General features: G+C 39.5%; 1 protein-coding gene across 8 annotated transcripts in view; it reads left to right on the forward strand.

Moving 5' to 3' along the window:
- LOC121517453 (NACHT, LRR and PYD domains-containing protein 12-like) overlaps nt 1-16,585 on the forward strand; it is an 86,611-nt gene that overhangs the window by 38,928 nt on the left and 31,098 nt on the right. For 6 of the 8 annotated variants that reach the window (XM_041799264.1, XM_041799433.1, XM_041799348.1 and 3 more), the window contains 7 exons: nt 3,233-3,406; nt 4,996-5,169; nt 5,765-5,814; nt 5,922-6,010; nt 7,906-7,949; nt 10,843-11,022; nt 15,687-15,860. In XM_041799264.1, the coding sequence (XP_041655198.1) occupies nt 3,233-3,406; nt 4,996-5,169; nt 5,765-5,814; nt 5,922-6,010; nt 7,906-7,949; nt 10,843-11,022; nt 15,687-15,860 (885 nt within the window). The remainder of the gene's footprint in view (nt 1-3,232; nt 3,407-4,995; nt 5,170-5,764; nt 5,815-5,921; nt 6,011-7,905; nt 7,950-10,842; nt 11,023-15,686; nt 15,861-16,585) is intronic. The other 2 variants (XM_041799518.1, XM_041799608.1) reach the window with 2 other exon arrangements.

The raw sequence follows: 16,585 nt of genomic DNA on the forward strand, positions 1-16,585 counted from the left end.
AAGTGTTTATGCAACTCTCATCTAATGAAGCATCTCTCAATGGCACACCCTTCTACAAAACCAACGGCCAAAAACACCATTGTTTACACTGTTGATGATGATAGCAGTGTGGCTAACGTGAGCTAACGAAGAAGGACATGGAGCCACGCCGTCCAAGCAGCTAAAGCTGGATTTTTCTGCTCCAGCTTCACAAAAACTTGTGACAAAGACTGAACTGAATGGAAAAGTTGTATGTAAATACCTGCCTATGCAATTCTACTCTATGCCAGGGGTTCTCAACCTTTTCAGCCTGTGACCCCCAAAATAAAGGTGCCAGAGACCGGGAACCCCTGCTGTACCTGAAGGTGAACTCAGCCATGAACATTCTAGGACAGTCATGTGCAGACAAGGCCGCCCATTAGGGGGAAAAGTGGGAGAGCTTTCTGGGGCCCAGCCAAACTGGGGGCCAGCAAAATCCTGGTCCATTGTAAAGTTAAGCTGTGGTATTTTATATGTATCCTAAATAATAACCATTCTTATCAAAGAAAATAAAATACTTAATTTGTGTAGTAAGTAGCCCTCCCAAAAATGTAAATCCTGTTGTTGAAAACAGAATTCAAATACAATAAAAATAGCTAAAATTGGTAAAAAAAATGACAAGACATGGTGGGAAGGTGGTAAAATTGGATTTTAAATACGGCAGAAATGTTTTGAAATGCCAAAAATTAGATAAATGTGGCAAAATAATGAAGTAAGGCAAAAATGGGCTTATTTAGTGGTAAAAGTGGATTCAAAAAGTGGCAAAAATAGGTGGAAATTATGTAAAATGGGATGAAAATTAATATTAAGTAGAAAAAAAGGGTTAGCTGAGGCAGAAAAAGTCAGAGACTGGCATAAATGGGCATATCAAATTGGGAAATGTGGCTTGGAAAGTGGTAAAAGGGGTTAATAGTGGTAATAATGTGTCAACAGAGCTAGCAATAGGCAGAAAGTTGCAAGATTTGATTTATAAGTGGCAAAAACAGGCAGAAATAAGTGGTGGAAGGGGTTTAAAATTGACCCAAAAAAAGGGGTGTCAAGTTGTAAAAATAAATTAAAATTGATAAAATTGGTGGGGAAAAGTGATTTGAAAGGGTTCAAATTTGACAAAATTGATTTAAGTAGCAACAGTGTAATTTTAAAAAATGTCCTTAGTTTTTTAAGGCATCTGGAGGCCCCCTCTCAGTGTCTTGGGACCCCAATGTTGAGAACCCCTGCTCTATGCAACTGGCTTGTGAAACCTGCTTAGAAAAAAAACGAATTCTTAGACATATTTAAACTTTAAAAAAGTAACGCAATAGTTACTTTCCCTGGTAACTAGTTACTTTTATAGTGGAGTAATTCAGCCACTAACTCAGTTACTTTTTGGGAGAAGTAAGTAGTAACGATAACTTACTACTTTTTTAAAGTAACATGCCCAACACTGGTCACAATACACTGAATGTTTATTGCATTTTGGGCAGAGGGAGCCTAAAGGACTAAACAACACAGGCCAGAGCTAGCAACATGAACTTAACCGGCTAACTGCTTGCATTGCATTTTGTTCTTTATTCAGTCACGGGTACGGTCTCAAGACCGTACGGCTGTGCTACCCGACGCCAGGAAGCTGAATAAACCAGACACAATCACAACAGAGCCCTAACTTACCTTTATCAGTGATCACTGGATAGCTCCATTAGTGCCGCTCCCCTCCTCTTGGCCACAAATGAGGGTCCATTCTTCTTCTTTTTTCTGTCACTTCTTTGCGATGAGGGACAGAAAATGTTACACACTCCACTCATTTGGTCGATAAATGCAGCAGTGAATAACGCAAATACTCTACATTTTCTTAAAATGCCCCCGCTCAGAGTCTATGGCGGTGACTATGAACGCTGCTCTGAACGGTCACAATGCGCATGTGAAACAAAGCATTGTGGGAAATGGTGTTTGAAGTGTAAACTTTAAACTGACAGTGAATGAACATTAAAGACTACATTTACTGTATACCACCTCGTCCCTCACACTAGTTCCTCTTCTTCTTCTCTGGTGTTTTCTGCTCTTTGAATTTTCTCCAACTTATTGTCCCTAACACACCAACTGACCTCTCTGATATGGATTTTTTCCACTTCTTTTGCAGGGGAATTAATTTTCTATTTAATCAGTTATGGATCTTTGAAGAAATGTGAGACAGTATGTTTTATGAGTGGTAAAGTAATTAAGTATATAGTATGTTAACTTGCTGTCTTTTAAAAAAATATATTTCATGTTAAAATTTAACAAAAGTTGCTGTCATCCCTGGAGATGAGCCAAAAATATCCCATAGGGTTTTGGGACACCCCTGACACTGGACCTATATATTTAATTGTTTACCTTGAAACAGGCTGTCAATGTTTAGCTATGTTCATATGAGGCCATATAGCTCATTTTACCCAACAGAGATTGCTGTCCTGTATTTCGTTTAAAGGGGAAAGTAAGCCCATATTTTGTTAATTTTGTTTTGTGAGCACACAATGAAATATGGTTTATATTACTGAAATACAGCATGTTTACCATCAGGTTGACCAGCTAGTGAAATATACATAATGATTATACCTAGTAAACTAACTTTGAAAACTACACTAGACACACACAGGCATATTCTAAATGACAGACAAACACATACACAAAGGCACACTCACACAAAGAGCAAATAGCTGTGTGATTAGCATTTGTGTAGATAAGAGCTTTGCCATTTACATGTGAAATACTACTAGGCACAGGGACAGGAGGGGGGCCTTCTCAGCTTGAAACTACAACTCTATGTCTGTTTCTGGGATTTTATGGCAGTTTTGGGGGCTTGCCCTGAATTGCCGTGAAAAGTTGGAACATGTGAAGTTCCCTGGAAAGTCACAGGGCTGAGAATTGTTGGGAATCTCTTTTTATGCAGTGAGTGCTGTGGAACATCCAGGTGCTCTTTTGCAAACTTCAAACATGCAGCAGTGTTTTTTTTTTTTTTTTTTTGACAGCAGTGGCTTCCTCTGTGGTGTCCTCCCATGAATTCCATTCTTGTTTAATGTTTTACTTATTGTAGATTCGTCAACACAAACGTTAGCATGTGCCAGAGACTTCTGTAAGTCTTTAGCTGACACTCTAGGATTTTTCTTCACCTCATTGAGCATTCTGCGCTGTTCTTGCTGTTGGCATTCACAGTTCATCATTTTTTGCAGTGCATTTACTGACATCTGATCTTTTTCAGATTGAGTAGATGCAGTTTGTCAGAGATCAGCTGTTCTTCTCTGGCCTCAGCTCTGACGACTGACCCCTCACATCTGAGAGAGCTGGACCTGAGTGACAATCATCTCCAGGATTCAGGAGTGAATTTTCTGTGTGATTACCTGCAGAGTCCAAACTGCAAACTGGAGACTCTGAGGTCAGAAATTCTTGTCACTTTATTGTGTCATTCTTTTTTTTTTCTTTTTTTTTTCTTTGTCAGTGTGTTTCAATCAAAGTATCGGATCATTTGTTGATTCAGCAGTACCCCGTTTTTCTGTGTGGGAAAAATTCACTAAATTGGATGTTTTACATGGAAACTATTAGATTATCCTCATTGAGATCAGAGGTCTTATTTCTATGGGTGACCCATCCAAGAGAGTAAAATACTGTTTCAACAACAAAACACACTCAAGCAGTCCAGGATAAAATTCAGTGATCGTTTTTTTTTTTAAATAAAAATCAGCATTTCTAATTTTGATTAAAACCAGTACAGTGAAGGTGGAATATAATGTTCATATTTCAGACTGTCAGTCGTTCCAGTAAGAGGAAACAAATGTCTAACCCTTTACCTACGGAGCCAGCGACAGCACTATGTTTTATATGTCAGGAGTATTATTACCGTAACTCTGTCAAAGTTTGTCCGATCTGAAAAATTCCAACAATGTTGGAAAGTTGAGAATTTTGGGCATGCGCACATATATTGTTCATTATGGTACTCACAACCATTTGAATTGGGCATTCATAACAATACACCAGAAGTTTGGAGAGACCGCTACACGGATTCTCAACACCGTAACTCCTCGAAAGTTTGCTCAATTTAAAAAATTCCAACACTGACAGAGAGCTGAGAATCGGTGCTTTCCGCCAATATATGATGTGTGGTATATATATTACAGTAATGTCGAACAGCACCATGAAAACAGCAGCTTTGGCAGAAGACGAGTGAGAAAGGAGAGTGAAGAAAGAGAGTACAAGGCAAGTGAGGGTGCTGTTTTGTTTACAAACAAAAGCGTTAGATAGTGGCATTTGTGTGTGTCTGTGTTTTATTACACACATTTATAATGTCGGGAAGACCATCAAGAATGGTAAAACAGCCGCTACGGTTCATAGAGGAGGACAGCAATTTGGAGGATGCATCTTCTGAACTGAGGTATGTGAAGAGCATATATATATATAGTTCTCTTTTGCACACCCAGAGTCCTAGACTCAAAAAATGACTGGTGATTGTTCTAAACATGTATAGGTTCACATTTCAAATGTCCAATCAAAACTTCACGAGCAATAACAAAATTTCTTCTCATAAAAGCAGTGAAAAACAAATCAGTTTTTCTTGTTTTTCTTCCTTTGAACTGCTGACAATTCAATATAATGTGCAATAATCATTAACCAGATGTTGAAAAGTCAAGTTCAAGTACTCCTGGGAAAAGGGACCAAAGCTCTCAGACTTAGGGCATTTCCTGATTATTTTACAGCCATAATAACAAAATATGTCCAAATCGCCAATTTTAGCCTCAGTAGGTTAAGGGTTAAAAGCGTCTTTTGTCAACTCAGTAGATGAGTGGATAATGTGTGTGGAGGGCTTACTGTATGGTGACTAACAAAATCTAAAGAACATAGACCCTTGGTCAATGAATAGTTTCTATCCTTAAATGCTGACATTCACAGTTTATTATTCATCAACGTGACAACATCACATTCAACTATATGACTCAGTCCCATCTTCACTGATGTGATTTTTAATTTCAGATTGAGTGGATGCAGTTTGTCAGAGTACAGCTGTTTTTTTCTGGCCTCAATTCTGAAGACTAACCTCTCACATCTGAGAGAGCTGGACCTGAGCTTCAACAAGCTCCAGGATTCAGGAGAGAAGTGTCTGAGTGACCTTGTGGAGAGTCCATACTGCAGACTTGAGTCTCTGAGGTCAGTGAAACATTTGTGTCAGCTCATGTTGTTTGAAAAGCGCTTAACTGGAGGAGTACATTTTTGTTTATATTGAGTATCCCAACTTTTCTTATTCTACTACATGAGCTCCTAAATCCACCAGTAAGAGTAAAGAGTTAGGAACTAAGAATAAGGAGCACTGGTACAGAGGCACTTGTAGTAGAGATCAAATGAACACCACTGTGATTTAAGCCTTAGGATTCTGCAGTGATAGCACGACTCAGAGGAAGGCTCAGTAGTAACCAGACGAATCAGTCATGTCATGAACTCATCTCCTGTGTTGTCTGATTTTATTTAGTGTCATTTTTGTTCAATCCAAGCTGACTTTGAGGAAAAATGTGAAGTTACAGTGATTTATATTTTTCATCCATTTTTGCCACAGTTTTAAAAAACCTGTTTGGTTTGATTGGTTAATCTCTTTAGTGCAGCCACAGATTGTGAGATTCAACAGGTGGTTGTAGTCTTTACAGTGGAGATATAATCGGTTGTAATGAATTTGATAATATGATGTGCAAAAGACTTTGAAGTTGGCTAACTTAGAGAACTTTTTTTTTTCTTCCAACTGGATCAATAGCTTTTGGGATGATGACGATAAAGTGATCAGAGCTGATGATGAGATAAAATGTGAGTTTTGAAACAATGTTTCCTTCCCCTGAGAAATTTATATCAACATCTGATTTGATAATCAGCTGTTGTTTCTTGTTACCTTTGTTCTTACCTTTTTTAAACAGCTCTGAAGGCCCAACACTTCTCACTGTCAGAAGACTTCAATGTCCAAAAGGATGAGAAGGAAAACCTTTATCTGCTTGATGATAAAACGGTGAGGAGAAAAAAAACATCTGCAGTGTGATCCATTTCCAGAACTGAAAATGACTGAGATTTCACCACTGATATAACACGTTTATCTAAAATGTCAAACAGAGAATATTCAGAGTATTCAGAGTTTAACAGAGTATTCAAAAGAATACACAAAAGGGACATATTACCCAAAAATGACTTTTTCAGGTTATTCCAAAAAAATAGGTGCCCCTGGCCTGTCCACAATGCCCTCAAGTACCAGAAAAATCCATTCCTCCTCCCTCTCTTTCTCCACATTTCAGAAAATGTGTGCAGCTGAGAACAAGCTGTTCTCAGATTTTCCCCTCATGACCTCATATGGGGAGTCCCGCCCTCCTCTCCTGATCTTCCTCTCAGCTGCCAGCTGAAATGTGGTCCAGGTCTGGACCTAAAATCATTTGAAGGACAAAGACAGTAGACGAAAAGACGACCCCCTTTCTAACCCGAGGCCTGTGATCAATGTAGATCTTAGTTAGGATAAATAAAAGCTACAAGTCTCTGATCTCAGATATTTTCCTCAATATGTGTTTTATGATTCTGAAGAAGATTTAAAATAAATTCATTAATAAAAATTCCAAGCACTTATTCTGTCACTGCTGTCATAAAAACTCAAACATGATGCAGCACAGCTATTACTTCTAACCTGCAGTTAGGCTGTAATATTCATATTAGGTGAGAAAAATCCTTAATTTCATGAAGAGAGGATCGAGAAGAGTTTTTTTATGTTTTTCTTTTTTTTTGGTGGGGGGGGGGGGCGGCATTTCTTTTATGTCTCCTACAAACACCAGACTGTAAACAGGAGTGTAGTTTTTTCTCTAATGTGATAAAGCTAGACAGTGGAAACATCAGCTGACAGCAGCTGCATCATTTTCTGTGCTCTGTAATATTTATCGGACATTATTTCATGTGAACTTTATTAGAGATTCATTATTGTGCTTCTGAGCAGTCCTAAAATAACGAAATAAAACATGTTGGACAGACAGATCATGGATGGATCATTATGTTGCTGCTCTCTGTGTAAATATTAAACAATGAAATGAACTGCAGCGTCACAGTTAAACTTCACTCTGTATATTTTACCACGGTGGTTCAGGGTGTACAGAAGTGCTGCGCTCTTTGTTCCCTTGTCGGTTACTGTTTATCAGGGAACTTATCATCAGCTCTGTGTCTGTGTCCAACATTACTGTCACTGTGAAATTCCTTTTAATCCATATCCGCCTCGCTTTCAGCAGTGTTTGCTCCCGTGGTCGCAGTAGGGGATCTCACCGTGTACTGATGAAGCGCTGCCCTAGATTCAACCCTCCGTGGTCAGTCTGTGGGCGGGCAGCACGTTGGCACAGAGAAAATGTAGAAGAGCAGGGTGTAGTTAGACATCTGAGCCACTCCCCCCAGCAGAGAAATGGAGGGTACATGAGAGGAGAGTTCTCCTAACAGTTTAAAGGGAGGGCAGTGACTCACTGATCACTGAGACTGTCAGACACATTTACTATCCATGCACTGCTATCAAAAATCGGTACATTTCCCTTTAATGGACATTCCTGGATGATATTAAAGAGACTGAATGACTCAAGAACCAACAGAGGTGTCACAGTGCGACAGTCTGATATTCTAGGAAAGCTTTTAGGCTGGTTCTCATTTTGGAGGGGAGAATTTCCACCCATAGTTTCAGTCCTGATGTCATCATTAAACAGTAAAAAGCATCCCAACAGGATGTAGAAAAATGCCTTCATCAGAAATGTACTGTTAGGTCTACAGTGTTACTGTTTGAGTTTAGTATTCTAGCACTCAGAAATAAATCAATCCCATGAGCTCTGATCAAACAAACAAGAAGTGAGCCTTTTGTCTAACTAAATAACATTCTTCGTCTTTCTTTTCCAGGCTCCATTATCCTTCTCACTTGAAGAGACTGACTCTACATACAGGTAATCTTATCAAAGGCTTTTCCAGCTTCATTGATGGGTCATCAATTTCAGAACCCACTGTTCATCATCTGATAATAATACAATTGTATCTGAAAATGCAGAGGGGATTTTAATTTCTTCATTCTAAATGGAACTGTGCCTGTTAAACATCAATAGTTCACTAACTGATGACTTAGTGAGTTTTTAGCAAAGCTCTGCCCTGTATAAGACTGTCAGCAGTTAAGTGCTAGTGTGCCACGAATATGATATGAAATGAAATACAATGTAGATTTGAAAGTTACCAGGTCATGTGACCAGCAGGTGGTTACATACAATAAACGAACTTGTAAAAATGAAGAATTCAGATGTTCCCGATGTGTCTGTGTGAAAGGGTTGCATAAATTCAGACTGATGGTGTTACAGGTTCAGGTGTCCTGGTCAGGGTGTCAGTGGGAGTCTGTACTGATATAAATGGTACAGAGTGTTACTATCATCATCATTATTATTTTAACTACTATTGTTATGTCATATCTTCAAGTGAAATTAAAATGGTTAAAACTGCATTTCAATTATCACTGTAAAGTTATCCAACTTTCTCTTCACTGCCACTATTTTTGCTAATGACAGCAGTGATCAGTTTTTCATCTTTTAACATCATACCTATATCTATTGTCATTACCAAAACAGTTTCACTGAATTCAGGAGCAATACTACTTCAGTGGTATAATTATTGATCATAAGTTAACACCCTTTAATATAGTAGGGTATAGTCTTTAGTATGAAATGAATGGTTAGTGCTGGTCTATTATAGTAGTCCAAATCAGAGCGTACGGTCTAAGCCTGCCATCTTTGTAAAGAGTCTTGAGATAAGTTTGGTTATGAGTTTGCGCAATTTCAGCAAAACCTAATCAAAGTGGAATGTCCAAATATACCTCTTAATTTGGAAGAGAGGAGAGGAAAATGCTGTGGACAAAAACACTTCTCCTGATGCTGGAGGGAAAAGGTTCTTAGCTGAATAACAGTCATTTTAAGATGATCATGTACTCTGTGTGCTATCATATCACTGCCTTCAACACCCCATGGTCTTCTATCTGACAAAAAATGTCATGAAAGATATCTCAGCTAATTGTGACAGTGTGTTAGTGTTAGAAACATATTAAACCAAACCAATGTGAGTGTTGTTATTTTCCACATCATTTTTTATATTTAGAATGACCTGCAGCTGTTCATCCCTGGCCTCAGCTCTGGAGTCAACTATACAGGTTCATCTCAATAAATTACAATATCAAAAAGTTGATTAATGTCAGTAATTCAATTCAAAAAGGTAAACACATCGTTATATGGATCTATTACACAGAAATTGATGTATTTCAAGTGTTATTTACTTGGGCTATAGTCAACCAAAGAAAAACTTGGTTGACCAAAATCGCACCCAGGCACTAATTAATCGATTGGTCATTCAGGTGAAAAAAAAAAAAAAAAAAAGAAATCAAGTCATTAAAAACAGATCACCTCATTGGGGACTTATTTAATCCATCCAGGCTCCTCACTGCACCTGCTTGGTATCTCTTTAAACTCACACAGCCTACAAAATAACCTCAGAGCATCGTTTTTTTATATATAATGGTAACTAATAACAGGATCACTTGATCCAGCCCACGCCGTGGCATTTATGAGCATAGAGCAGACAGCATGCCGTGTTTATTTATGGAGCTGAGAGGGAAAAAGTTCACTCGTCAGGACTCAATGACCAGCAGACATCGCCTTTTATCCCCTCTCCTTTCTGTGTGACTGTAAGAGAAGCTAACACTAATGTGAACACTATAAGGAGATTATAAAAGGAGATGATACCACACAGCCTATTTACCGACAGGTGAATTAAACTGACCGCGGGCGTTGATGCAGTGAAGGAGTGCAGAGCAGAGACAGTCAGCAGCGCCACTTCAATACAAACATCCTGCAATTTTTTGACGAGTTGATGTGTTGTTTCTGAGCGTTAGTGCTGTAAAATATCAGATAATATCCCACTCTGCGTAGCTTTGTGTGCTTCTCTACCTGTAATTCCTAGCGCTGCAAAGACCATTTAAAGGCTCAGGGAACCTTTGCAGGTGTTTGGAGTTAATTCACAGGTTAGAGTGTGACATCATGAGTCTCAAATATTGAACTTTTTCACAATATTCTGATTTTCTGAGACACTGAATTTTGGGTTTTCATTAGCTGTATGCCATAATCATAACAATTAAAAGAAAAAGAAACACTTGAAATTTATCAGTCTGTGTGTAATTAATCTAGTATGATAAATAAATTTGTCTTATTGACCCTTATTACTGAAATAAATCACCTTTCTGATGTTATTCACATTTATTCAGAAGAACCTGTCTTGCTTCTCCCCATCTTTTGTCACAACTATCAGATCACATGGTTGATTTAGGGTTATGCATTAATTTTGTTCTGAAATTAACTTAATAAAAATGGACATTTTTCAAATGAAGATTTTTATTAGGGCTGCACGGTGGTGCAGGGGTTAGAGCTGTGGCGTCACAATAAGAAGGTTTCTTATTCACTTCCTGGTCTTGGCCAGAGTTTGTGTGTTCTCCCTGCACATGTGTGGGTTCTCTTCAAGTACTCCAGCTTCTTCGCACCACCAAAGACATGCTCGTTTTGTTAATTTGTGACTCTAAATTAGCCATAGGTGTTAGTGTACCTGGTTGTCTGTCTCTATTTGTACCCTGCCTCTTGCCCAATGACATTTGGGATGGGTGCCAGCCAACCGCAACCTACAGTGGGATAAGCGGTGTAGAAATTGGATGGATGGATATTTTTATTAGAAAGAGAAGTCTTATTGAGATCAGAAGTCTTATTTCTCAACCATATGACTCAATCCCATCTTTACTGACCTGATATATTTTTTCAGATTTTCTCAGAGTGGATGCAGTTTGTCAGAGATCAGCTGTTCTTCTCTGGTCTCAACTCTGACGACTAACCCCTCAAGTCTGAGAGAGCTGGACCTGAGCTTCAGCGAGCTCCAGGATTACGGAGTGAAGTTTCTGTGTGATTACCTGCAGAGTCCAAACTGCACACTGGAGACTCTGAGGTCAGAAATTGTTGTCACTTTGTTGTCTCATTCCATTTTTCTTTGTTTTGTTCAGGTTAAAGTGTGTTTTGATAGAAGTATCAGATAATTTGCAGCATGTTTGTATTCTCGGCAGGAAGAAATGCATGTAAAATAGATGTTTACAGTTAAATTATTAGTCAGACAATTCAGCCTCATCAAGATCAGAGGTCTTATTTCTAACCCCCAATTTCCATATACAGCGTGCACGCTGCAGAATGCCGGCGAATCGTAGTGCAGAGCACTTCACTCCCTCTCTAGTCTATCAGAGCAGTTCCACAGCCGGCGGTCCAGACCGGCAGCGGCGCGTGCCTGGACCGACACTTCGCTCTGCTTCGTTTCAGATACGCTGCAGGTCTATTTTCAGCGCTGGCCACTGCCAAACCTTGTGAATTCACTGTCGTTCAGAAAGCACCAACCATGGAAGTCGTAGAACATCCGGTTCTTTCAAAATAATACACAGTGCATGGACTCCCAATCGTAAATCATCACAGTATCAACATTACATCTCATCCTCATCATTGATGAGGAAAAGTGAACCTTTGGGGATATTTAGCCAAAGAATTTTGCATAAAAGCACAGATCCTTTAAGCAAACATTTACCTTTTAACTTCCTAATGTACTCGCTCAATGGAAATGATGATAAATTAACCCCAAAAGGTAAACTAGTCCGCTGATGACACAGCCTACTGTTCCTGAGTGAACTCGCAGTTCTCCCTCCCGTGATCTCTTCTTGCTGATCAGGACAGCGTGCTGCAGCGCTGCGCTCTAGACTCGCTTCCAGTGGGCGAGGTCGCTCTGCTTCGGTCGGAGCAAACCCACTGTGCTTCGGTGCACGGCACGCATCCTGTATTTGGAAATCAGTGGTAAGGGTGACCCATCCAAGAAAATTAAATTTTGTTTCAATGATGAAACAAACTCAGACAGCACAGAAGTCAGTGATCAGGTTTTATTTTATTTTTTCCGAAAATTTTGTATTTCTTTGTGATTAAAATAAACACAGTAAAGATGGAAAGTTCCTAATCACACTGTAAGTTATTCAGGAAAAAGAAGGATCAAGTTTGTAAAGTTTTTCATCAACTCTGTTGATGAGTGGATAATGTTTGTGGAAGGGTTAAGGCCCAAACATACTTGGGCAGAAAGTACGTGGAACAGACTCCAAGGAGGTGCACGTGGACTCAAAGCGGACGTCCGCAAGGCCATGCACGCAAAGCTCAAATTTTTGGCATGTATTTTTCACATTGACCCGCATTAAATGTGACACCGACCTGCATTTCACTCTTGCCGCCATTGCGTGGTGGAACAGAGCCGAAGGGATGGAGACGAGCTTTGAAGAGAGACTGGCAGACGAGGTACGAAAGTACTGGCACCTGTATGACACATCGCAGAGAGAGTACAAGGACTACCAAAAAACCAACAATCTTGGAAAGAGATTGCCCACACACTGGGGAAGGATGAGGCAGTGTGCAGAACGAAGTGGAAATATCTAAGGGACAGATTTGTGAAAGCCAAAGAAAAATGAAAGGGAAAAGCGGAGATGGGGCAAATGTAGCTGGCATTTCCCCCATATATACAATCCTGTCATGGCTTGACAGCTTTGTCAAATTTTGGGAGATGGAGTCAAATGTTCCCAGTGAGGTAGGTGATGTATGTGACAGTAGCAAAATCCCATTTAGTTAGCTAGTTTTTTTTTCTTTTTTTTTTTTTTGATAGTGGCAAAACGCTAGCTTTGATAGTCACAGCATGATTTGTCCTACACAGATAAGTTTTACTTTTCATTTTATATTATGCTTTATGATAGAAGTGTCCTTATTTTTACTTAAAACTAATTAGCATGTTATGATATTTAGGAATTTGATAGCAGTTTCAGTGGGCTTCCAATACGATCACCTTCACCAGCCTGCTCTGAGTCCTCTACTACAAGCCAACCAGCCCCACAATCCTGCTCTACCCCAAGTTTTGCAGCCACCACAAGTGACACCTCAGGAAGCAGCACCTCAGGACACTGCACCCCAAGGACCAGCAGTAAGCAGGGGAAGAAGAGGGAGAGAGTGACAGAGAGTGATTTGATAAGACAGAGGTTGGAAGCCCTTGACCGACGCAGAGAGGAGAGAGAAAGACAGGACACTGAGGAGGCCCGTTTCGCCAGCGCCATGACTGACATGTTGATTGGGTTACCTTCCCCACTAAGGTCACAGGCCCAATTCTGAATCCATGAGCTTCTGTTCAACATGGAGCAAGAGTTCCTGTACCAACAACAGTCACAGAGCCTGCAGACTTATCAGCCTTTGTGAATATAATTGATATAAAAAATATGTTTATGTTCAGATTGTTATTATTCTTGGGAAAAGTTCAGCAAATGATCCATGCATGTTTTCAAAATTTTAGCATTTTCACTTTAGCCTCAGTACCTGACGATGTTTTGTTTTTAAAGATACTTTTGAAGTGCTGCAGGGAAATGTTGGTTAAAATATTGCATTTGGAATATTGCACATCTGCCCAGTTCAGTGTTTGAAATACATGCATGATACAGATTGACTATAGTGTAAACCACTGGGTAAAACTAAATTTTAAATTTCTGTTTTAGGAGAAATGCATACATATAAATGAAAAACACTGTCCAGTAGTCTTTAACCACTAGAAGAACTACTACAACGACAGGTCATTTTTATTTATTGCACAAAGCAATGTCAAAACTTTTGCATGAGTTGACAAATTTTAGTTTTTTAAAGCAAACTTGCATACTCAGCCTTTAATGACTCGACTCAACTGTTGTTTCACCCTTCCACTACTGAATGTTCAATCTGCCTCTTCTTATGGTGGCAGTTTGCCATGGCACAAGACCATGAGGGGATGAGAAGAAGTCCTGTAGATTGTTCCGAACAGCATATGCTGTTCTGCCAGCACTCTTGGTAGCTCTGGATCTTCTGATCACAGGGACAAAGAGGTTGTCTGCTCCAGCTGTCTGTCTCCATTCACCTGCAGGGATAGGAAACAAGAACTGGAAATGTATTATTATTATTATTTTTATTATTATTATTATTATTATTATTATTGAACTTATTGTAGTGTAGAACGTGAGCCATATACTCTTTGTACTGTGTGTGATTTCCAGCAGATTTCCATACAGTAAACACCCAGATTAAGCACAGCAGCATAATAACATTTTCAGAAACTTACCAGGGTAGGGCTGCATCAATTTTTCATGGAGTGGAAAGGCAGCATCCCCTATAAACACATGTGGACAGGTGATACCTCTTCCAGGCAGAAGATTAGGAGGTGGTATGTCCAGTGTGCCACTCATGGAGTTTGCAACCAAACTCACTGTTGTGGAAGATGCCACCATCACTCTGGTGGCCAGACAGAGTCAACAAAAGTCACAAGCAATGACTGTCCACTAATGTCCAGAGGGGAGAGCCACATATTAAGGCTGCAGATTCCTCCATATGACTTGGCATACCTGTGGTAGAAAATCATATTTAGGAAATTTGGAGAATGTTTCCAAATTTTATCTTTTCTTCTGTGTATGCATGAATTTTGTGTGTATGTTGCTGTTGCAAACAGAATTTCCCCAACATGAGATAAATAAAGGAATATTGAATTGAATAAATCAAAGGCAATAAAATATAGACCACAATTCTAAATCTTCATCACATTTTTTTAAGCACAAGGGGGAGGAATGACAGGGTATTCATGACTAATTTGTTGTGATGAAATTTTTTCATACAGTGGGATATGGGGGATACCAACAAAGAATATGGGCAGTATGTGAGGGGTAACCCTGATCCCACTGAGGTGTTGACCTAACTGTAGGCTACATTATGTGGTGAATTACCTAACCTGCCCCACAGCATATCATCAAATCAAAATCAGGTCAATATTTGAATGAAATGTTTTCCACGACTCATCTCTGAGACAATTTCAGACACAGTTGATGTGCCCAGTGGATAACTTTGCTCAGAGCAGCCAGTAGTGAGAACTCTCGGAGCGACTGCCGTCCTCTGTGCAGTGTTGACGGGGGAGTGGTGAGTCCCAGAGTGGAGAAGCAGCGGTGTCAGGCGCCCAACTAGATCATCGAACCTTTCAGGTGTCATTTGGAAGTATTGAAAATGTTTTTCCAAGTCAATACTTCGCATGTCCTTCACCAACATGGAACACTCCCCTTCCTCATCTCTCGTGGCATTTAACGGCCGTACATACCACCGTTTCTTAATTTTATTGCTTTGCAAAGCCAGCAGGCAGAGCAGCTCCTCCTCTTTGTCGTCAGTGTAGGATGCCATGACAGAAAAATGTAAGCACGCACAAGGATTATGGGAAATGTAGGATTTCAGGGAAATTTCACAGGAAACTACTACGCAGCGGTGTGCTGGACTATGGAAGCTCTGATGACTGCAGACACTCTGCGCAGAGTCCTCTCCACTCACAGTACGCTTGAGTGGAGAGGACTCTGCGCAGAATGTTTGAGTATGTTTGGGTCTTTACTGTATGGTGACAAAAAAAGACTAAAGGACAAAGACGGTCCATATATGCCATTCTAGCCTTAAATGTTGGCATTCAAAGTTCATCATTGTTTTGCAGTGCATTTACTGACATCAAATAGTCAAATATATGACTAAGCCCCATCTTCACCGATGTGATTTTTTCAGATTGAGTAGATGCAGTTTGTCAGATATCAGCTGTTCTTCTCTGGCCTCAGCTCTGACTACTAACCCCTCAAGTCTGAGAGAGCTAGACCTGAGCTACAACCATCTCCAGGATTCAGGAGTGAAGTTTCTGTGTGATTACCTGCAGAGTCCAAACTGCAAACTGGAGACTCTGAGGTCAGAAATTCTTGTCACTTTATTGAGTCATTCTTTTTTTTTTTTTTCTTTTGTTCCAAGTGTCAGTGTGTTTCAGTCAAAGTACCGGATCATTTGTTGATTCAGCAGTACCCTGTTTTTCTGTCTGAGAAAAATTCACTAAATTGGATGTTTTACATGGAAACTATTAGATTATCCTCATTGAGATCAGAGGTCTTATTTCTAAGGGTGATCCATCCAAGAAGACTAAAATACTGTTTTAACAACAAAACACACTCAAGCAGTCCAGAATAAAATTCAATGGTCTTTTATTTTTTTAAGATAAAAATCTGCATTTCTAATTTTGATTAAAACCAGTACAGTGAACGTGGAATATAATGTTCATAATCAGACTGTAAATCAGCCATCCCCAAATGGCGGCCATCGGGCCACTTCTGGTCTGTCTGCAGGTGTCATCTTGCCCACGAGACATTTTGGAAAAAAGTTGGAAATTTAAAAAGATATATTAATTTTTACCCTCTGAGGTGTTTAAAATACACATTTTCACTCATTTATCATGATCTTTCTATAATTATATCAAGGAAAGGATGTAATATGATGCAATAAATGAGTTAGATATGGTACATTAAACTCTGTTTACAGGGAGGAGCATCATAAAAAGACACAGGGCAGACTGCTTCATCACCTCAACTCTGTAAACATGCTGCCCCCAAAGAGGCTGATACAGACTGCATGATTTTTGAGAC

The sequence above is a fragment of the Cheilinus undulatus genome, linkage group 1 (assembly GCF_018320785.1).
Source record: "Cheilinus undulatus linkage group 1, ASM1832078v1, whole genome shotgun sequence".
NCBI lineage: Eukaryota > Metazoa > Chordata > Actinopteri > Labriformes > Labridae > Cheilinus > Cheilinus undulatus.